Source organism: Suncus etruscus, chromosome 11 (genome assembly GCF_024139225.1).
Source record: "Suncus etruscus isolate mSunEtr1 chromosome 11, mSunEtr1.pri.cur, whole genome shotgun sequence".
Classification (NCBI taxonomy): domain Eukaryota; kingdom Metazoa; phylum Chordata; class Mammalia; order Eulipotyphla; family Soricidae; genus Suncus; species Suncus etruscus.
In genome coordinates this window covers 70151821-70175665 of record NC_064858.1, presented here as the reverse complement: position 1 = coordinate 70175665, position 23845 = coordinate 70151821, and the positions used below count along the sequence as shown (strand labels likewise).

At 39.0% G+C, this 23845-nt stretch overlaps 1 protein-coding gene across 1 annotated transcript in view; it reads right to left on the bottom strand.

Moving 5' to 3' along the window:
- The window catches only part of PAWR (pro-apoptotic WT1 regulator), a 66267-nt gene that overhangs the window by 15097 nt on the left and 27325 nt on the right, over positions 1-23845 (bottom strand). The window contains exon 2 of the mRNA XM_049783541.1: positions 10720-10851. Within this exon, the coding sequence (XP_049639498.1) occupies positions 10720-10851 (132 nt within the window). The remainder of the gene's footprint in view (positions 1-10719; positions 10852-23845) is intronic.

Here is a 23845-nt window from a genome sequence, read left to right as displayed (position 1 = left end):
AGCTTAGTACTGCTATCTGAAGAAAATATAAAATAGGTATAAAAACTCAATCTAAAGACTCCACTAAAATCTATTAGAGCAAATTGATGAATTCACAAAACAAAATTAGGTTAACAATTTAATTTAAAATTGTATCAAAAATCATAGAATATCTAGAAATGTTGCCAACTAGTTAAAAGACCTGTAAAATGAAAACTATGATGACACTGATGAAAGAGGTAAGGAGACAGAAATAAATAGATATTCTGCAAATTGATTGAAAGAATTAAAATTACTGAAATTTCTCTGATGCATAATGCAATAGAAACTATAGCAGTTCAATTGTAATCATTATCAAACCCCAATGGCATTTATTTTTATAGAAATAGCACAAGTAGAAGGGGGCGGGGAAATAAAAAAAAATAGCACAAGCAAAACTAAATCTTACAAAAAACTAAAATACCAACCAAAAGAAAAGACAGAGGCATAATAATACTCTGCTTTCAAATGACTATCAATCAAAACAGTATATCAGCAAAATTCAGATGCATAAATCAATGGAACAAAATAGAGTTCATAAATAAAATCCCGTACTTACTGGAGAAGAAACTGGAAACAATAGGATTGTACAGGATTCTCTCTCTCCTCCAAAAAGAGCTGAATACACATTCCAGTACACAGACAAATAGACCACATGCGGGGGCATAATTCTGATGTTTATAAATCATATATATCAAGTGTCTTTTCAGACCATAAAGCTACAGGGTAGAAATTGACCATAAAAGCTAAGTTGGAAAGAGCTTCAACAGTTGGAAACTGAACAACTAACAGACAAATTACTACTGAGTCAGAGTATATTTAAAAAAAAAAAAAAAAAAAGGAGGTTCTTGAAATAAACAAGAGTGAAGACACAAACTATCAGAACATAGCAAAAGCATTGTTATGGGTAAGTTTTTTGCAATACAGGATGTCAGTAACCAAAAAAAAAGTTCAAATAAATAATATTTCAGATTGAGAAATTTTACAAAACAAAACAAAAAATGAACCCCAAAGTAGAAGGTTAAACCAGTGTAGAAAACAATGCTGTAAAAAAATCAATTAAAATCAATTAAAGGGTCAACAAAACCAGAGATAGTCTTTTGAAAGGATAAATTAAGTCAATAAATTCTTAACCAGATGTCATGAGGGAAAAAACGATAGAAACCACATATACTGTATCATAGATGAAAGGCACCTCAAAAATACAAAGGATCATGAGATTAATAAGAATGATTATGCCACAAAACCAGGTAACTTTGAAGAAACTCTCAGAATCAAGTAACCTCCTAATACTGAATTAAGTGGAATACTTCAACAGACATATAACAGAAAAGAAAACTGAAGCAGAATCTTTAAATCTCCCCCCAAATAAAAACCCAGGTCCAGACAAGTGCATAAGTGAGTTCTCCTAAACATTAAAAGATTTATTTACTACTTACATTCCTCAAGTGCTTCCAAAATATCAAAGAAACTCAATCCTTCCTAACACCCTTTTTGTTTTGTTTTGTTTTGTTTTGGGGCCATGCCTGGCGGTGTTCAGCGATCATTCATCCATCGTGGGGTTTGGAGACCATATAGGAATTAAGCACAGGTGAGCTTCCTGCAAGGCAAATGCCTTCCCCAATTGAGCTATTGCTCCAGCCTTACCAACAGCTTCTATGAAAACAACTTTATCCTAATCCCAAAAGCAGACAGATATAAAGAAATACTAAGATGAACTGATACTCCTGATGAACACTGATACAAAGATCCTCAACAACACATCAGCAAAGTGAATCCAACAATACTCAAAAGAAGCACAGGATTTATTCTAGGATTTATTCTAGGAATATAAGAATGGTATTGTGCATGCAAATCAACTCATGTGATAGGTAATGCAAACCAACAAAAGTAAAAGAAAAATAATATGGTTACATCAACTGAAGAAAAACTTTGGCAAAATTAAACATATGTGCATGATTAAACACACACACAACTCAATAAAATAGGTGCAGAAAGCATGTACTTTCTGGTAGGAAGAACCATGGATGCAATCAACAGCCAATATCATAATGGTAAGAAAATGAAAGTCTTCCTTTTGATCAGATATAGGGCAAGGATGCCTACACTTCTTCCACTATTAAATCAATACAGTCTTCAGGGTCCTTAAAACGGCAACCAGTAAGAAAAAAAAAAAACAAAAACAGGTCAGAGTGATAGCAAAGCAGGTAGGACATTTTCTTTGCATGTGGCCACCCTGGGTTTGATCCGCAGCATCCCGTATGGTCCCCAAGCCTGCCAGGAGTAATTTCTAAGCAGAGCAGGAGTAACTCCTGCGCACCACTGAGTGTGGCCCCAAAACAAACAAATAAAAAGAAACCAAAGACATCAAAATTGGCAACAACATTTTTAAAGAATAGCAATGTATAGATAATATAGTATTAAACAGAAAAACTTGAAGACACCCCACCCACACACACACAAACCAACTTAAAAGCAATAGGTTAGTACAGCAAATTATCGGGCTACAAAATCAATACACACACACACACACACACACACACAATATGGCTGTATTTCTATACAAACAATGAACTAAAGAAACTCAAACATTTAAAATAGTGTTCTAAAACATCAAGTACCAAAGAGTTAACAGAAGAAGTGATGTATTCATAAAAAATGCTAAACCAGGGCTGGAGAGACAGCATAGTGGTATGGCATTTGCCTTGCATGGCCAACCTAGGATGGCCCTGGGGACCTGGGTTCGATTTCAGCATCCCATATGGTCCCCCAAGACTGTCAGGAGTGATTTCTGAGCGTGGAGCCAGGAATAACCCCTGAGTGCCACAGGGTGTAACCCCAAAACAACAACAACAACAACAACAACAACAACAAAGCTAAACCATGTGAAGAAAATAAAAATAGAAAAAAAAATTCCAGGGGCCAGAGTGGTGGTGCATGAGTAGGGAGTTTGCCTTGCATATGCTGATCTGGGTCGGACCACGTTTGATCCCCCCACCCCACCCCTCGTCCCATATGGTCCCCCAAGCCAGGAGCAATTTTGAGCACATAGTCAGGAATAACTCTCGAGTGCCACCAGGTGTGGCCCAAAAAACAAAAATAAGAAAAGAAAAAAGAAAAAAAATTCCAAGCCAATGAATCAAAATAAACAACACTTTCAAATGATCAGCCTACCCAAATACAGATTTCATGCAATTTCTCCAAAATCCTGATGAAATTCTTGGACAGTACACTAACATTTGTAAGAAAATAAACAACTCTCCCAAATATTCAAAACCATTCAGAGAAAAGAAGAGAGGTATTGCATTTTATGGCCTTAAATTATATTAGAATACTATACTACTCAAAGCTATGGTACTGGAATAAGTATAAAAATATAAACCAATGGAACAGACATAGAGCCCAGAGATATACCATCACATTTATTAGTTATCTATGACAAAATAGTTGGGTATATGCAATATTTGGACCAAGGAAAAATGGTGTTGGAGAATTTGGATTATCACATGCAAAAAAGTGAAACTGGAATCACAAATTTGTTAATTCAAGTGCTTCAGTGGCCTTGCAATTAGACTCCATAATATAAATAGAAGGAAACAGGCAAAATTTTCAGGATATGTACCTCAGAAATGCCTTCAATAATTTGATTTCATAGGCAAATATAACCAAAATTAAAAAGTGGGACTACATCAAATTTAAAGATGCTCACGTGGCAAAATAAACGGGCTCAAATAAAATGCCTTACTAAATAGAAGAAAATATGCACACAATTCCTTAGAAAAATGACTAATACCCAAAATTTTAAATTCCCCCAGGTTCAATTACAACAAAAAAACTCAACCGCCTAACAAAAAATATACAGAATTGATGAACAATTACTTTCCCATAGAGATAGTAGGGATAGCTAGTGAAAAAGTCTTGTTCTCCCCTGAATATAGATCTCACTAGTCTATGTCTCTCTTCTTGTTTTTTGTTTTTGTTTTTGCTTTTTGGGCCATACCCGGTGGTGCTCAGGGGTTACTCCTGGCTGTCTGCTCAGAAATAGCTCCTGGCAGGCACGGGGGACCATATGGGACACCGGGATTCAAACCAACCACCATTGGTCCTGGATTGGCTGCTTGCAAAGTAAACGCCGCTGTGCTATCTCTCCGGGCCCTTCTTGTTTTATCCACTCTAGAAAAAGCCTATGTTCACTCTTGACCATGTATTTCCTCTATCTTCACTCATATCTAATTAAGTTTCTATAAAACTACCTGGCCTCACCAAAAAAGTTCAATATATACAAACTTGTGATTATATCATCTCAACAAAACAAAGGGAAAAACTAGATGATCATCTCAAACTAGGCTCATCTCTACAAAGAAAAAGCACTAGATCAGATCCATTTGCTATAAACTCCCAATAAAAGGAACACACTTAAATACAAAAGGCCGTAATGGTGTTAATTACTTCACAAACATCGTACTCAATGGCAAAAAATTAAAGGGTTTTCTTCCTCTAAGATCAGGAACAAGATAAAAGTAGTAATTTCTTATCTTTGTTTTGGGGCCACACCAAAATAATCTCAGGATTATCTACATTTGTTTGTATTTCCTAACCTCTTTTATCAGTATCATCATAGTTTTCATCTTACAGGTCATTCCTGAGAGCAAAACCATGAACAACCAACCCTCAAGCACCTTTCAACATGGCCCAAACCCAACTCAGGGGAGAAAAAAATTCTATACAACACTGTTTTAAGAAACTGAAGACATGATGAAATGGAAAGCCATTCTATGATCATGAACTGGAAGAATAAACTTATGGTTTTCATTTGAAGGCCACACTGAGCTGTGCTCAGGGGCCATATGTGGTACCAGGGATCAAACACGGGGTATCTGTTTTCAAGGCAAGTGCCTCACCACAGTATTATCTTTTAGGTACCTGGAAAAATATTATTTAAAAAGTACTTTTACAATATTCAGACCCAGTACAATTCCCATTAAGATCCCAATGGCATTCTTCACAGAAATTGGAGAAAGTCCTTAGAAATGTTATGGAGGGGCCGGCAAGGTGGCACTAGAGGTAAGGTGTTTGCCTTGCAAGCGCTAGCCAAGAAAGGACCTCGGTTCAATCCTCCGTGTCCCATATGGTCCCAAGCCAGGGGCAATTTCTGAGCACTTAGCCAGGAGTAACCCCTGAGCATCAAACGGGTATTGCCCAAAAAACCAAAAAAAAAAAAAATGTTATGGAATCAAAAGATCATGAATAATAAATGAAATAATCCCGAGGCAGAAAGATACAGAATTGGTTGTATCTTACTCCAATTTCAGTTTAGATGAAAGTTATAAATATCAAAACAGTATGGTATAACCATCCAAGGTCACAACTACCCCTTGCCCCAAACCCAGAGAAATATAAATCAAAAATATAATTTCACCCAACATAAGCAAAAATCAGCTATAATGAACAAGTCCAAAAACATTCATTAACAACGAATGTTGTAAAAAACAACAACAACAACAACAACCAACCTAAGTGTATGTGTCTATAGGACCCTGCAATCCCTGTCCTAGGCATCCATCTGAATAAAAACAAAACAAAATAAACAACATAATTTAGAAGAACAGTGGTAGACCTATGCCCACTGCAGTGGTGCTTACAATAATAGCCAAGAAAACAACCAAATTACACAACAGATGAGTATCATGGTGAGTGAAGTAAGCCACTCAGCAGAACAAAGATCTGATGGCTTAGTTCATGTATGGAACATGAAGACATCAAGCAAGTGATCAGATAAGAATGGAGGGTAAACAAAGCAACCCTGAGCCAAGGTCAATGAAACCTAAAGATACCAAGGGTGGGAGAAATTTTGGGATAATTAGTGGGGGTGTGGGAATCTTTACACAGGGTATAGCACTGTGAGTACAAAGTGATAACTTGGTAGTATTATTATTAAATATATAGAATATACATAATATTTTAAACCACAGGTATTGTCAATTAATTTTTACTCATTACCTCTAAAAGCAATCAAATCAAAGTGAGCAATTAATAATTACTATCAGAGCTGACAAATTCCTTTTTAAATGTTGGGGGGGGGAGGAAAATGCTAGTATCACTAAAACAGAAAAAAATTACAAATGCTCTGTGTGATGTTATGATCCAGTATTAGACCATGTTAAGTAGACCTTGCAACAGCCCCAAAGGCCGATTATACAATGAAAATACTATTCCTTATCATGGGATGGCTGATTTCACAGAGGAGAGAAAGAGAGCTGCAGCAAGGTTAGAAAAAGCTGGCAGAGCACAGGGTATTTTCTGCTGAAATAAAACATTCCACTTCATTCAAGGTTCACCAGGTCAATAAGGAAATCCCATCAACACTGGCATTACAGGTGCAGTGACAGATCAGAAACTTGCCAAGTATAAACAAATATAAAAGCAGATGAAATAAGATCAGGCACATACAAGGCCAGCAGGACAAAGAGAAATCATGCTGAAACTATTCCAATAAAACCTGATCGGTCAACAAAGCCATAGTCCTCAGTAAAACGTTTTCTGAAAAACAAACTAACTAAAATGCCCATCCTGCAGGCCAGGAAACTAGTTCACAAGTCTGGAGAGTATCTGGAGTGAGCACAGTGGGGTGCCAGGTGTGGCCCAAAAAACAAAAAAACAACTAAAACAAAAACAAAGGGGTAGAAAGCCCACTGCGTATGTGGGAGCCCTGGGCTTGACCCTTGGCACTGCACAGTACCCAGGGCACCACCCACAGTGCGGTTTCGAAGTCTCAGAAGGGGGAAAGATGTATTCTCCAATGTGCTCACCTAGGGGCTGTCTGCAGTTTCTTGCAGGCAAAAGACCAGAGCCCAGAGAGAGAGTGAACTCACAGTCTACACAGCAATAGCCTGGCCTGGAGACTTCCAACCCCAAACAGGTTGGTACAAGGTCCCCACTCATAGGCAATGCAGCAGGCCGGCTTCCAGTCTGCTCAAGAACACAGCAAGGTGTTGGGGGGGGTGTCCTAAGCTTGGAACACAGAATAGCAGAAGTGAGTGAGTTAAGAAATAGCCCTGTGGGGCACTGAATAGAAGCAGAGTTGTAATTCGGGCAGGATGAAAAGCATCTTCTGAGCATCTGCACAAGAGGGCCCCATCTAAAAATAAGCCCTGGTGCTTATGCTAGGAAAGTCTATGTGTGGGCAAGGAAAAAAAAGATTTTCCCACCTGTTCCCATCTGTGAATTATCTCTCTGATGCCCTCATTTCCTCATGTATTTGTGAATTATTCTTTTTTGGGGGGGCACACCCAGTGTTGCTCAGGGGTATTACTTCTGGTTCTGTGCTCAGAAATCACTCGTGGTAGGTTCAGAGGACCCCATGGGATGCCAAGGATCTGACCTGGGTCTGCCACATGCAAGGCAAATGATCTCCCTTTTGTGCTAACACTCTAGCCCCCGAATTATTCATTTCTAAATAGCCATGACCATCTAGAAGAAAAACTCTGCCAATGTGTATAATATCCAAGCTGCAGTAAAAGAAAACTGCTTAAATGTTTACTTTGTACTAGCACTAGATTACATGACTAAAATATTTCAAGCAAAATCTTTAACTACTCTAAAAACTTGTTGCAAAACTTACTGTTAGGCCATATGCATATTCGTAATTGTTTTTCCTTCCCTTTAAACATTTTTATTTTTTGGTTTTTGGTCATACCCAGTGGCATTCAGGATCCTGGGTCAGCCACATGCAAGACAAATGCCCTGGGATGGACCCAGGTACAATCCCTGGCATCCCATATCGTCCCCCTGAGCCTGCCAGGGGCAATTTCTGAGCACAGAGCCAGGAGTAATCCCTGACGCTGTGGGATATGGCCTCAAAACAAAAACAAACAAACAAACAAATAAAAGATTATGGTGAGAAGCAAAAGTATCACTTACCAATATCATGGTAAAAGACAAATATATATATATATATATATATATATATATAGACACACACACACACACACACACACACACACACACACACACACACACACACACACACATAGGGCCAGAGTGATAGTACAGAGGAGAGGGTGCTTGCTTTACATGTGGTTCACCCAGAGTCAATCCTGGCCAACTAGTTAATTCCCCGAGCCTGCCAGCACACAGCCATAAGTAAGCCCTGCGTGCCACCAGGTGTAGCCCCAATCCACCCACCTCCAAATAACAATAATATGAAGGCACAAAATGTCCTATTTTGAAAAGAGTCTTGAAACTGGGCCGGAGAGATAGCATAGCAGTAGGGCATTTGCTTTGCATGCGGCCAATCCAGGACAGACAGTGGTTCAAATCCCAGCATTCCTTATGGTCCCCGTGCCTGCCAGGAATGATTTCTGAGCCCAGAGCCAGGTGTGACCAAACAAACAAACAAACAAACAAACAAAAAGGAAAAAAGAAAAAGACCCTTGAAACTAATGATGATGGTAGGTGGATGTGTTCTCTTTGTTCTTTTTGAAGTTGAAATGCTGAGCAAATGACTAAAAGATGAATAACAGAATAGATGAGGGGTTGTATATAATTCACACAAAGGTGAACTATGCAGAGGAATTCCTGTTTATTCTCCCTTCAGCAAAACCATCTAAGGCCCAGTGGAGTCTTGGACTCAATTCCATCCTTGGTACATACCCCGATGAGCCATATCCTAAAATCCATGAAGCAAATAAACAACAGGGTGAAAAATGAAAAGCAAGCCTGGGAAGACATTAGAAAGGTCACAGAAAAGGCAACAAATGCAAGACAGACAAGGCCTCGAAGAGAGCTTAGCTAAGTGTGTATTTGGGGAAACTGTTGACTGACCCCCAGTTCCCCTGCCCTTTCAACATGAATAAACCAGTCATCTCTTTTATAATCAGCAAAAACTGCTGACTAATGTTAATTGAATATGCCACAGTGGGGTCAGTCAGGAGATCAAACCAACCTAGACTTAATCAGTACTTTTTTGTTTGTTTGTTTGGGGTTTTTTGAGTCACACCCAATGGTGATCAGGGGTTACTCCTGGCTCTGCACTCAGAAATTGATCCTGGCAGGCACAGGAGACCATCTGGGACGCCAGGATTCGAACCACCGTCTGTCCTGAATCGGCTGTGTGCAAGATAAACGCCCTACCATTGTGCTATCTCTCCGGCCCCTCAATCAGTAGTATTCTATGCTCCGCTTAAACTTTGACTTTGTTACACAGAGCATAAAACAGATATTTAAAATGGTTTTGTTTGTTTTTTTTTTTTGGGTGTTTGGGTTATACCCAGCCCCAGAGATATTTAAGATTATTGATGGCCGGGGCTGGAGAGATAGTGAGTGAAATAAGTCAGCAGAAGAGTCATAGACACAGAATAGTGTCACTCATCTATGAGTTTTAAGAAAAATTAAGTACATTATTGTAATAATGCCCAGAGACAATAGAGATGAGGGCCAGAAGGACCAGCTCATAATATGAAGCTCACCATAAAGAGTGATGAGTGTAGTTAGGGAAATAACTGCACTAACAACTATCATGACAATCTTAATGAGTGAGAGAAATAGAATGCCTATTTCAAATACAGGCAAGGGTTGGGAAGGGGGGCATTGGTGGTGGGAATGTTGCACTGGTAAAGGGAATGCTCTGTTTATGACTGAAATCCAACTACAATCATGTCTGTAATCATGATGCTTAAATAAAGATCTTATATTTAAAATTATTTCATAATAATTATACAAAAGTACTCTAACAATTCATAATTCAACACACTATGTTTTATTATTATGCTAAACCTTTTGACTATAGAAATTTGCTATTAATTCTTTTATTTACTGTGTGATTCTAATGCAAATATTAGACTGAAGCAGAACCGTTCACTCAGACTTACTAATTCTGCCATTCTAATAGGAAAAAGACCATTCTTTTCTGGAGAAATACTGATTAATATTATTTATAGGATATCAGCCAATCTTCACTGATCAGGAATCATGGACCAAATAATATTTAAGACATAAAGTATCTGAGGGCCTGTGATCCTGGGATGTTGCTTAATGGCTGAACATGTGCCTTGAATCACACTCTTGGGTTCCATCTCTAGCACCACACACACAAAAAAGGATTCATATTTGGATACAAGAGAAATCTATGCTTAACTTTATAGAAATATTCTGAAATGAAGCTGATAAAACCAAAGGAGATTTTAAAAAGTACTAATAAGAACACAATAACTTAAAAAATTTAAATAACTAGTGATTTCATAGTACAACTAAAAACCTTTCTTTTGAATTTTATCTTATTTTACGCTCCAGGGTTTACAGTACTGTCAATTGGAGGGTTTCTTGTAAAAATCAAGTCACCCATATCCAATTCCTTCCAATTCTTTTTTTCCCAGCATAGACCAGTCTCTGTTCCTGTCACCTATGGCATATTTTTCCTTATTAAGTACTTCTTTATGTCCTGCATGGGAAGTGGGGAGGGAAGAGTCATTCTTTGTCTGGTCCACTCCTCTGACTTTACTCTTCCATTGCATATACACAGAAGTGAACTGCATGATATCCCTTTTCTACAGCCATTTTGTAACCCATTGTGCAGCTGTCCCTAGTTTCTGTTTTTGATCCTGGGGGTTGTTTCCAGACTTTGGCTATTGCAAAGGGTGCTGCATTGAACCAAGAGTGTGGAGGTCTTTGTCTTTCCCGGAACGACCACTTATGAACACTCACCTGAATCAGGTAGGAGGTGCTGGGATCTGGTAAGCTCAGAGCTTCATTCTGCACTGTGTTCTGCTGTGTAATCGCATCTTCTCGTTTCCTCTCTTTCTGCCCCATTTCATCATCTTCATATTCATCCAAGCACTGAAAGAACAGTTTCTAGTTTATTTCCACTTATTGACAGTAAATTGATAATATACAAAATAGATTGCTTTTTCAAGTTAATTTGCATGTATAGAAACTCAAAGTTGTTTTCAGCAAGAAAAGATATTTAAATCCTGGACACTAAATCATATACTTAAAACCTGAGTCTTGGAGTCAAAGCAATAGCACAGCAGTAAGGTGTTTGCCTTACACGTGGCTGACCCAGGATGGACCCGGGGTTCAATCCCCCAGCATTCCATATGATCCCCAGAGCCTTCCAGGAGCGATTTCTGAGCATAAAGCCAGGAATAACCCCAGGAGTAACCTGGGTGTGGCCCCCAAAACAAATATGTGTGTATGTATGTATGTATGTATGTATACATATATATATACATATATACATATACACATACATACATACATATATTGGAGCCTCCCTTCATTCTTTATACTTTGATGGTGTCCACTCTAAAGGTAGGGTTTATGCTTTACTTATTTATTCAAATGGCAAACAAATTACGGGTCCGCAACCTTAAATTTCTGAGAGTTAGTAAAAGAGAAACAGACATACCATTTATATTCTGGTGGGAAAATAAACCACATATTCATTCAAGAAATATATATGTATGTAACATAATAATATAGGTTATTTGGGGGGGAGGTTTGGGCCACACCCAGTGACACTCAGGGGTTACTCCTGACTGTGCACTCAGAAATTGTTCCTGGCTTGGAGGACCATATGGGACACCAGGAGATTGAACCAAGGTCCGTTCTAGGTCAACCTCATTCAAGGCAAACGCCCTACCACTGTGCTATTGCTCCAGCACTTAAAGGTTATTTTCTCATTTCATAGTACCTATGAGTATATGCAGAAAGTATATTTTTATTTGGGTAAGTCTTTTTTTTGGGGGGGCCACACCCAATGATGCTCAGGGGTTACTCCTGGCTATGCACTCAGAAATCGCTCCTGGCTTGGGGGACCATATGGGATGCTGGGGGATCGAACCGAGGTCCGTCCTGGGTCAGTGGCATGCAAGGCAAAAACACCTTACCACTGCAACACCGCTCCGACCCCTAGGATAAGTCATTTTCTAAGTATTCCATAGAAGAGTTTATAATTTAAAGAATGGGAAATCATCTGAAATTGTGGGTAGAGGAAAAAAATTTCAGAGAGAAAAAAGCATGTGAAAAGCTTTGAGGAGCTCAAGATGCTTGAACAATCTTGATAAACATTAGCAAGCATCCACCTCCTGATTCTTTATGACTTTACAACATTATGACTTTCTTATATAACATTAAATAATATAACATTACTATATTCTTTACAACATTATGACTAAATTATTCCCACTGTAGTCCCTGAGCCTAGGGTCAGAGTAGTAAGCCATGGGTGGCCCAAAATAACAGAAATTAAGAGGTTCAGGGAGAGCAGGAAAGGAACTCTAATAGCATGTTCCAAACACAAAGGTGCTGAGTCAAGCACAGGGGGGCAGAAAGGCAGGAAGAGGCACTAACTGGGAATAAGGGGCCTGCCACTGAGGGCCCTGAGACATGCCCAGGCCATCCAGGTCTGGGTGGTCATCACAGGTCAAGTTGGAATCAGAAATATACTCCAGAAGTGGTCCCAGGCTGGGCAGGGTGACAGAAGATCACTAAAGCCCAACAAGGCCCTTCTAGGCCTTCTATTTTATGAATTTATAGAATATTTGTATATCTTTATGTTCACAACACAATCAACATTATGTCCGAAGATTTTCTATGCAGAAAATATGTTGTAATATTATTTGATCTATTGTTTGTGTTTGTTTATTTTGTAGGGAGGCATAACTTGCAATGTTTATGACTTACTCCTTGCACTAAGGTGATACTCCTGGTGATTTTCATGGGCCATCTGAGATGCCAAGGTTTGAATCTAGGCTGACTATGCAGAGGCAAGCATCCTATACACTAAACTTTCTAGTTCCTCAGTACATATGATGATAAATGTCAACATTTTTCTTTTTGCAAGTTCTCAAGATGATAAGTTAAAGGTGATAAACAGGGAAGGTATATGTGTTAATATACTTTGAGTTAAATTAGTAGTCACCTAGTCTCTTTTTTAAGTGTTGCAAAATTTGACTATGAAGCTTTAGACCACTAGACCATTTTACTCTTTTCCAAATAGTAAGAGTTGGGGCCGGAGCAGTGGCGCAGGGCTAAAGGTGTCTGCCTTGTGCACACTAACCTAGGACAAACTGCGGTTGGATGCCCCTGGTATCCCATATGGTCCCTCAAGCCAGGAGCGATTTCTGAGAGCATAGCCAGGAGTAACCTGAGCATCAGTGGGTGTGGCCCAACCCCCCACAAAAGTAAGAGTTAAATATATTTACTTTATGTTTTATAAATAAAAGCAGTTTATACTTAGTAACTTATAATAAATTCAATTGATATTAAATAAAAGCAGTTTATAATGAACTGATTTGTAGTATAAGCTTTAGCTATGTCATGATTATATATGATTGATTCTAAGCAACATTGATCATAGAATTCTTTCTTATCAAGGAGTTGATCCAAACATGAAATTTGGAACAAAATTCAAATCTGAGAATGTTCTAATAAGGTTTTCTTTAGAGGGAGAATGGTAATGAGAATTTTTTTCTGGGCCAAATATAAGTAATATCTAATGGAAGTCAGTCTATTTGAGCATTTTCACCTTTGAACCTATCTGGTAGTTTTTTTGGTTTTTGGTTTTTGGGCCACACCCAGCGGTGCTCAGGGTGCTCAGGGTGTCTGCTCAGAAATAGCTCCCGGCAGGCACGGGGGACCATATGGGACACTGGGATTCGAACCAACCACCTTTGATCCTGGATCGGCTGCTTGCAAGGCAAACGCCGCTGTGCTATCTCTCCGGGCCCTATCTGGTAGTTTTTACTGTTTGTTTTTTAATAATTTTTATTTTGACCACAGTGGATTACAAATCTTTCACAGTAATATTTTAGGTACATAGTGACATTGAATCAGGGGCATTCCCACCACCAATGTTGTCCTCCCTCTAACCCTATTCCCAGGATGCATCCCATAATCCTCTTCTTTACCCCCGGGATGATAGTATAAGTGGTCCCCTCTGTGTCTAGCTTGTTGTAGATTGGGTATTGATTCTGTTGCTGTTGGCTTTGGTGTTTAAGTCTGATCTTTTTTTTTTTTTTTTGATTTTTGAGTCACACCCGGCAGCACTCAAGGGTTACGCCTGGCTCTACGCTGAGAAAATCGCTCCTGGCAATCTTGGGGAACCATATGGGATCCCGGGATTCGAATCACCATTTTTCCACATGCAAGGCAAACCTTAACTCCATGCTTTCTCTCCGGCCCCAGTCTGATCATTTTTTATTTCTACTCAATGTTCATATGACTGTTTGGTCTTGGTACCCTCCATTATTTCCCCCTCAATTTATGAGGCAGAACAAGATGGTTCAAGTTATGTGGTTCTGTTTTTGAAGGGGAAAAAAAAGGCAAAAATCAAACAAGCAAAAACCAGGAGGAGTCCTTCTAGAGCAGTGGTCCTCAAACTATGGCCCACAGGCCACATATCGTATTTGTATCTGTTTTGTTTCTTCATTGCAAAATAAGATATATGCAGTGTGCATAAGAATTCGTTCATAAGTTTTGTTTTTACTATAGTCAGACCCTCCAATGGTCTGAGGGACAGTGAACTGGCCCTCTGTTTAAAAAGTTTGAGGACCCCTGTTCTAGAGGCTATAAATATCATTTTAAGAAAGGGAAAAATGAAGAAAAACATAACAACAATACAAAAAAATCAAACAAACAAAAACCCAAAAAGCACCACAGCAATAAAGATAACAACCAAAAATAACCATGTCTCAAAAACAAAACAAAACAAAAAAAACTCAACCAAACAACAAGAATTAATTTGAGCCTCTCTTTCTCTCTCCTCTCTCTCTCACCACCTCTCTCTCTCCCTTCTCTCCGCCCCCCCCCCCCCAGTAAATATTGGGAAGATAAGAAAGGGAATTCCCTTGGCCTAAGAGATACAAGGTTTCTCCGTCCTGTCATAGAAATAACTCCAGCCTCCATACATGCTCTTTTACTCTCCCCTAGGTCCTTTTATGGTGTATGGAAACTTTCTGCTCAGTCGTGGATGATAAAATCAGGCCTCTGTAACTAGAGATCTTGGTATTTGCACAGGTGATAAGATGGAGCCTAGGATGGAGTCTTTCTTTATGGTTCTAAAAGTTCTGTTCCGTCACTGTTGTTTAAATCAGTCTTCTGTAGTTGGTGGTCTTGGTTTTTGGACTGATCCTAGGATGAAGCCTAGGATAGAGTCTTTCATTATGTTTCCAGAAGATCTGCTCAGTTGCAGTTGTCTCAGTCAGACCTCTGGAATTAGAGATCTTGGTTGTTGTACAGGTCATAGGCCAAAGCCCAGACTAGGGTCTTTTTTATTGGTCCCAGGATAAATTCTGCCCAGTCATGGTTGTTACAGTCAGTCTTCTATAGTTAGCGATCTTGGCTTTTGCACAGATCAAAGGATGACATGTCCTCTGATTTCATCTTATCATTAGGTGGTGAGATAAGACAACCTGCTCTTAGATCAAGTTGTTGTCATTTCCTCATTGTCAGAATGTCATATCAAAATTGGCACATGTTGATGTCAGAGCAGTATTAAGAATGCCCCAGAGGGAGTTTGGTTCCTGGAGCTGTTGCAGAGAACTGTGTCGGTTCTATGTCTGAGATCTAGGGTTTGGGTTGGATGGTCACTGTCTAATCACTAGAGTCTAAGTTGGGACCACATGACATATGTTGAAGGTTGGAGGCGCCCCTACATTGTAAAATGTATGAGTTCTTATCCCTAGTAGATAAGAGCTTGTTTCTATACGTAAAATTTCCCCCTTTTTAGGGGAAATTTTTTTGCAAAAAGAAATGATGCTATATTATATTGCTAATGCATTTGGGGGTAAGAGTGTCAGGCTGGTAGTTTTTAACTTCAGACATTAAAGAAGTGATTTAAATAAGAATTCATTCACACAATATTTATTTTACAAGAAAAATCTACCAAGTTCAGGTTTCTATTAAAAATAAACATAAAGGAAAGGGAAATAAAAGCATATTTCAATACTCATATCACATGCAGTAAGTAATTAATTCTATTAATAATGTGATAAATGCTATATTATTCAAGCTATTTTTCTTCCTTTATATACATATTAAACTTTTCAAACGACCTCTTCCCCACACCGTAGGAAAACTTTGACTACTGTTGCTGTCATATCTTTAGCAATTAGTTGCCCTTGATTGGTGCCAGGAGACTTTTGCCAGGACCCATGAACTCACAGTCAGGCAGCAGGAAACCTCATGTGCCTAGTTCTGGAGAGAGACACAGACTGAAGAGGTGCAGAAATTAGACACAAAGGCCCATAAATGATCAGAAGCCGTGAGGTTGGAGTGAAAGCACAGTGGAGAAGGCATTTGCCTTTCATGAAGGGACCAGGGTTTGATCCCCAGCGTCCTATATGGCCCTCTGAGCCTGCCAGAAATGATTTCTGAGTGAAGATCTAGGAGTAACCCCTGATCACTGCTGGGTGTGGCCCCCAAACCAAATCATCATCATCATCATCATCATCCAAACCTGACCATTGCCCTTCCAAGCATCAAAAGAGGCGACAATGAGCTTAGGTATGAGAAGGTAAGTTAAAACATGAGACAGTTCAATTTGGGGGTGGATAATAATTTGGACTCAAAGTCAGAGGACAGAGTGAGAACGAAAGAAAGCCCAAAGTGTAAAGACTAGCTGGAGTAATTGGATCCTATGAGAATGATGAATCGTAAGTAGGAAACAATCCACGAAAGAAATCTAGAAAACGGTATAACCATTTAAGAAATTAGTCCTGTTTTTCAAAAGTCAGCTCTAAGGTCCAAGACACAAGCTTTGCAGGCTGGAGGTCTGGGTTATACTCTGCACTTCACAATTCTTAGACACCATTGGCTTGGAACCCACGAATGAAGCAAAAAATAAAAGCAAGGTATGTATCTAAACATTTAGTTAGGGTTCTAACAATAGGGAAAAAAATTTCAATGACACTGAAATGACCTGAACAGATCCATGAGCAAAGGTAGTTTATTTATTAAACATTTAAATTATTAATCTGTATTTCTCAATCAATTAAAACAATGTAATGGGAAAGCAAATAACAAAATGGTGACTTGACCCAAATAAAGTAATAAACACTTCCTTTTCTAAATAACAATTCAGTATCCCCACCCCCATGGCATAAGTGCATTGATCATGTGGTTTCTTTTCTCAGTCATTTTAATTTAAAATCTGCTTAAACAGCAAAAATCATCACTGGATTTTATGTATTCTCAAAAGGTCCAAAGTTACTGATACCAAGTTAAAGGAAATGAACAAGACTCTAAATGAAGGAAAACTAAGTGTCTGAGAAAGTGGTCAAGTTCATTTTATTTCAATTCTGATGTTTACTGAAAATGCTCTTGTGCAGCATACTTTTCAAAGCCTGCTAAAGAATGATAATATGCCTTGCCCATTATACAGTTCAGATCAAATTATATGCCTAGTAATTACAACAAGCATGAAGCATTCATTTACATACTTTCCTTCAGTATTCAGAACACACTGGTGAGTAATTCACTTAAGTGGAAGATTTAAATAAGACAGTAAGAGCAAAAACTTCATTACTCCACATTTTACTTCTTTGCATCCTAAAAGAAAAGTGAATTTAAGTTGTGTCTTGCTTCAGAAAGTTTTTCTCAAAAAATAACTTTTCATCAATGATTGATAATTTTTTAAAGCTACCAGCAAAAACATTTCATATTTATATTGTTTGTAAAAAAAAAAAAGTTCAGATTGAAGACTCAACATTCAACATAACAAAAATTCGAGACCTAAACTGAAACCATGACTGTATTTTTGAAATGAGGATAAGCAATATAATATAAACAATGTACTGTTGAGCTCAGAAAGTAAGGCTTTTAGGGTTTTTATTTTTAATCTTATGTCTCAAAGAGATCTGATTTTGTAAATTCATTCCCTACTGACTTTTAAGTCTAAATGCTGAGTCCCCAACATTTTTTTTTTGTTTTGCCTTTTTTGGGCCACACCCAGTAAGGCTCGGGTTACTCCTGGTTCTACTCTCAGAAATTATTCCTGGCAGGTTTAGGGGGCCATAGGGAGTGCCACGGATTGAACCTGGTGTGCTACTGCTCCAGCCCCTCTCCAACATTTTTAAGCATGGATGCTGGGTCCTCAATACTGTCCCAGGTTCATGACAACAGAGGAAAATGACTGACTAGAGGGAAAACAAGGAATTTTTGCCATTTGTGGGCTCCTTCCTGAGCTACTAAATCATGGTAGTTCCATTTAAATTTAGATCCTGACACATTCCTTTTCGAAGATTCATCAGGTCTTTGCAAAACTAAGACTCTGACTTAAAAAAAAAATAAAGCCAGCATCTCCTCATTAAAAAAAAAGAAAATGAAGAGTAAATAGGAACGTAGAGCCTAAATTCCAATCAGACATGGAGGTTTTTGCAGTGAGCAAAAATACAAGGACAAATATACAAACAAACATTTAGCTAAACACTTCAATGAAAGAACTAAGAGGCCAGGCAAGAAATATGATTCCAGGGGAAGGGCCACATCTCGGCCCCGCTCTGCCCACTGGAACATCTTCAATGGGTCACTGGGTCTCATGGAAACAAGCCCAGCACATTGGTCAGTACCACTGGGGTGGCACCAATTTTAAAAAGGAGAGAAGAAACTTTCACTGTTTAGCAAAGTCTGGATCAGGGATGCCACTGGAGAAGAATGCATTCCTTAGAAGTGTCAGGCCCCAAGTTTGGTCCCCAGCACACTTTTAAAATGGAAGTGGGGTTGGGGCCAGAGCGCACAGTGGGTAGAATTTTTGTCTTACAAATGGCCAACCTGAGTTCAATCCTTGATATCCCATAGGGGAGCACACACACACACACACACACACACACACACACACACGGTGCAGGGCTGGCAGATCAGGTCAGAGGACCATAAGGACAGTCCCTGAGACAGACAGAAAGACAGACAGACAGACAGACAGACAGACACACACACACACACACACGTGCAGGGCTGGCAGATAAGGTCAGAGGACCATAAGGACAGTCGCCAAGACAGACAGACAGACACACACACACACACACACACACACACACAGACACACACAGTGCAGGGCTGGCAGATCAGGTCAGAGGGTCATAAGGACAGTCCCCGAAACACAATTAAGAGTGGCAATCACAGAGCTAAAGAGTTCGTGCCTCAGAGAGTGCACCAAAAAAAAAAAAAAAAAAAAAAAAAAGAATCACCTGGCACCACCACATATGGCCTGAAAACCAACATATAGAATCATTGGTGTGCTAAAGTGATACATGAGAAAATGAGGGAAACTTTGAACTTGAGAATGAGCCGAAACACCATCAGGGCTGTGGCTGAAGACAATGCTGGCTGGTTAATACTCTCACCAAGATCCCACATACAAAAGTAGAGATGAGAAATTTATACAACTAAAACACAAAATAGATTTGCAGGGGTGTTCAGGAGTGTTTCTGACAGTGTTCAGGGGGTGATTCTGACAGTGCCCAGAAAACCAAATGCATGCTGGAAATTCAACTGTGATCAGCCATATCAGACACCAAGCAAGTGTCTTAATTCGTTGTACTATCCCTCAGATAGCTGAATTTTTAAAATAAAGCAAAATATCACATTTTTGAAATTTAAAATGTTTTTCTTTTTCCACACTTATATTTTATACCATGACTGAGTTATATAAAAATATAAAAAATATATTATGAACAGCTAATTCAGAAAATAATACAACTATTTTGTCTTAACATCTACAATATCAAAGAGAATTAACTAAATGCTCCTCCAAGAATTTACTAAAGAAATTATGGCATCTCTGCCAAAAAAGAAAATTACAGACCAATATCCCTGATGAACACAGATGCAAATATCCTCAACAAAATCCTGGCAAACAGGATCCAATGCCTCATCAAGAAGATCATTCACTATGATCAAATAGGTTTCATCCCAGGAATGCAAGGATGGTTTAACATCCATAAATCTATCAATATAATACACAACATCAACAACAAGAAAAATAAAAATCACATGGTCATATCAATAGACGCAGAGAAAGCATCTGATAAGGTCCAATACCCATTCTTGATGAAAACTCTCAGCAAGATGGGAATGAAAGGAAACTTTCTCAATATAGTTAAGGCCATCTACCACAAGCCAATGGCAAATATTATCCTCAATGGAGTAAAACTAAAAGCCTTTCCTCTAAATTCTGGTACAAGACAAGGCTGTCCTCTCCCACCTCTCCTATTCAACATAGTACTGGAAGTACTTGCTATAGCGATTAGGCAAGAAAAAGATATCAAGGGAATCCAGATAGGATAGGAAAAAGTCAAGCTCTCACTGTTTGCAGATGACATGATACTCTACTTAGAAAACCCTAAAGACAGGGGTCGGAGAGATAGCATGGAGATAAGGTGTTTGCCTTTCATGCAGAAGGATGGTGGTTTGAATCCCGGCATCCCATATAGTTCCCTGTGCCTGCAAGGTGCGATTTCTGAGTAAGAGCCAGGAGTAACCCCTGAACGCTGCCAGGTGTGACCCAAAAAAAAACAAGGAAAAAAAAAAAGTAAAGAAAACCCTAAAGACTCTACCAAAAAGCTTCTAGAAACAATAGATTCATATAGCAATGTGGCAAGCTACAAAATTAACATACAAAAATCAATGACCTTTTTATGCACCCATAATGATAGGGAAGAAATGGACATTAAGAAAACAACCCCGGGCCGGAGAGATAGCACAGCTGTGTTTGCCTTGCAAGCAGCCTATCCAGGACCAAAGGTGGTTGGTTCGAATCACGGTGTCCCATATGGTCCCCCGTGCCTGCCAGGAGCTATTTCTGAGCAGACAGCCAGGAGTAACCCCTGAACAATGCTGGGTGTGGCCAAAAAACAACAACAACAACAACAACAACAAGAAAACAACCCCATTCACATTAGTGTCACACAAACTCAAATATCTTGGAGTCAACCTGACTAAAGATGTGAAGGACCTATACAAAGAAAACTATAAAACCCTCTCCAAGAAATAAGAGAGGACACGCGGATATGGAAACACATACCCTGCTCATGGATTGGCAGGATCAACATCATTAAAATGGCAATACTCTCAAAAGCATTGTACAGATTTAACATGATTCCTCTAAAGATACCTAAGACATTCTTCAAAGAAGTGGATCAAACACTTCTGAAAATCATTTGGAACAATAAATACCCTCAAATAGCTAAAGTACTCCTTGGGAAAAGGAATATGGGAGGCATTACTTTCCCCAATTTTAAGCTGTATTACAAAGCAATAGTTATCAAAACAGCATGGTATTGGAATAAAGAGAGGCCCTCAGATCGTGGAATAGGCTTGAGTATTCAGAGAATGTTCCCCAGACATACAACTACCTAGTTTTTGATAAAGGAGCAAGAAATCCTAAAGGAGCAAGAAAAGCCTCTTCGACAAGTGCTGTTGGCACAACTGGTTAGCCATTTGCAAAAAAGCGAACTCAGAACCCCAGCTAACACCATGTGCGAAGGTAAAATCCAAATGGATTAAAGACGATATCAGATCTGAAACTATAACGTATATAGAACAACATGTAGGTAAAACACTCCATGACATTGAGACTAATGGCATCTTTAAGGAGGAAACAGCACTCTCCAAACAAGTCGAAGCAGAGATATACAGATGGGACTATATTAAACTTAGAAGCTCAAAGGAGATAGAGTCCAGAATACAAAAGCCACCCACTGAGTGGGAGAAATTATTCACCCAATACCCATCAGATAAAGGACTAATATATACAAGATACTGACAGAACTTTACAAGAAAAAAAAAATCTAACCCCATCAAAAAATGGAGAAAAGAAATGAACAGAGACTTTGTAAAAGATGAAATACAAATGTCCAAAAGGCACATGAAAAGATGCTCCACATCACTAATCGTCAGGGAGATGCAAATCAAAACAACTATGAGGTACCATCTCATGCCACAGAAATTGGCGCACATCACAAAGAAGAAAAACAAGCAGTGCTGGCAGAGATGTGGAGAGAAAGGAGCTCTTTTTCACTGCTGGTGGGAATGCCCTCTAGTCCAACCTTTATGGAAAGCGATATGGAGATTCCTCCAAAAACTGGAAATTGAGCTCCCATATGATCCAATTATACTACTCCTAAAGATATACCCTAGGATCACAAAAGTACAATACAAAAATCCCTACGTCACACCTATATTCATTGCAGTGCTATTTACAATAGCCAGACTCTGGAAACAACCAAGATGCCCTTCAACAGAGGAATGACTAAAGAAACTGTGGTACATATATATACAATGGAATATTATGCAACTGTCAGGAGAGATAAAGTCATGAAATTTTCCTATATATGGATGTACATGGAATCTATTATGCTGAGTGAAGTAAGTCAGAGGGAGAGAGACAGTTGCAGAATAGTCTCACTCATCTATGAGTTTTAAGAAAAATGAAAGACATTTTTGCAATAATTCTCAGAGACAAGAGATGAGGGCTGGAAAGTGCAACTCACGACATGAAGCTCACACAAAGAGTGATGAGTGCTGTTAGAGAAATAACTACATTGAGAACTATCCTAACAATGTGAATGAATGAGGGAAGTATAAAGCCTGTCTCGAGTACAGGCAGGGGTGGGGTGGGGAGGGAGATTTGGAACTTTGGTGGTGGGAATGTTGCACTGGTGAAGGGGGTGTTCTTTATATGATTGAAATCATATAACTACAATCATATTTGTAACCACGGTGTTTAAATAAAGATTAAAAAAGAAATTATGGCATCTAATGTGCATTTCAAAAACTTTTCCTTGGGGCTGTAGTGATAGCCAAGAAGTAGGGCAATTGCCTTGCATGCAGCTGACCCAGGATGGACCTGAGTTCAATCCCTGGCGTCCATATGGTCCCTCAAGCCAGGAGCGATTTCTGAGTGCATAGCCAGGAGTAACCCGAGTGGCACCGGATGTGGCCCCCCTCCCCAAAAAAAGAAATTTTCCTTCATAGGTCTAAATCATGAATCTCAGCTCTTAATCCTTCATAGCTCTGCAAAAATCTCCCCCAAATAGTTGTCTCATCTGGTCTCACAGCTCAGACCTAGCCAGAGATGAGGTGATTCTGCTACCCAGAAGGCACTGGCAAAGCAAAGAGCCAAGTTACAATGAGAAAGACAAATGGGGAAGGGAATAGTTTAAATACCTCAATTTCTTCAAGAGTGGGTGTCTGAATCATTGGTAAAGTTGGGAAAAGAACTTTAGTCCTTTTAGACACTAAAAGGAATGATACTGCTCAATCCATCAATACATAAACAAAAGGGGATTCACACACACATGCACTCAATTAGCTTTAATAAGGATATACAAAATGAATAAAATTTTGAAATCACTGTTAAATAAGCCAGTAATAAAGGATAAATTTAGCACAAATTCTCTTACATCAAGTACCTAAGAGTCAAATTCATAAAGGCAAAGTAAAACAAAGTAAAACCAAAGGCCAGCAGGATCGTACAGCCAAGAGGACTCTTGCCTTGCTTGCGGCCCATGTGAGGTCAATCCCCAGCATTCCGTGTGGTCCTCAGATTCCACCAGGAAGTGATTCCTGAGCACAACCAATTGTGCTCCCAAGCAAAGGACAAAGTATTATAATGGATACTAAGGGAGGACAAGGAAGAGAGGAAAACAGAGTCACAGAGTTTCTGTCTGAGATGAACCAGTTCTAAAGACCAATGCTGGTAATGATTATGCAGCATGTGCAAATGTACTTAATACCATGGAATTGGACACAGACACAATTAAAGTATGTTTTATTTTATGCCTATTTCAGCACAGTACAAAAAAAGAGGGGGACCAACTAATTTTACAAA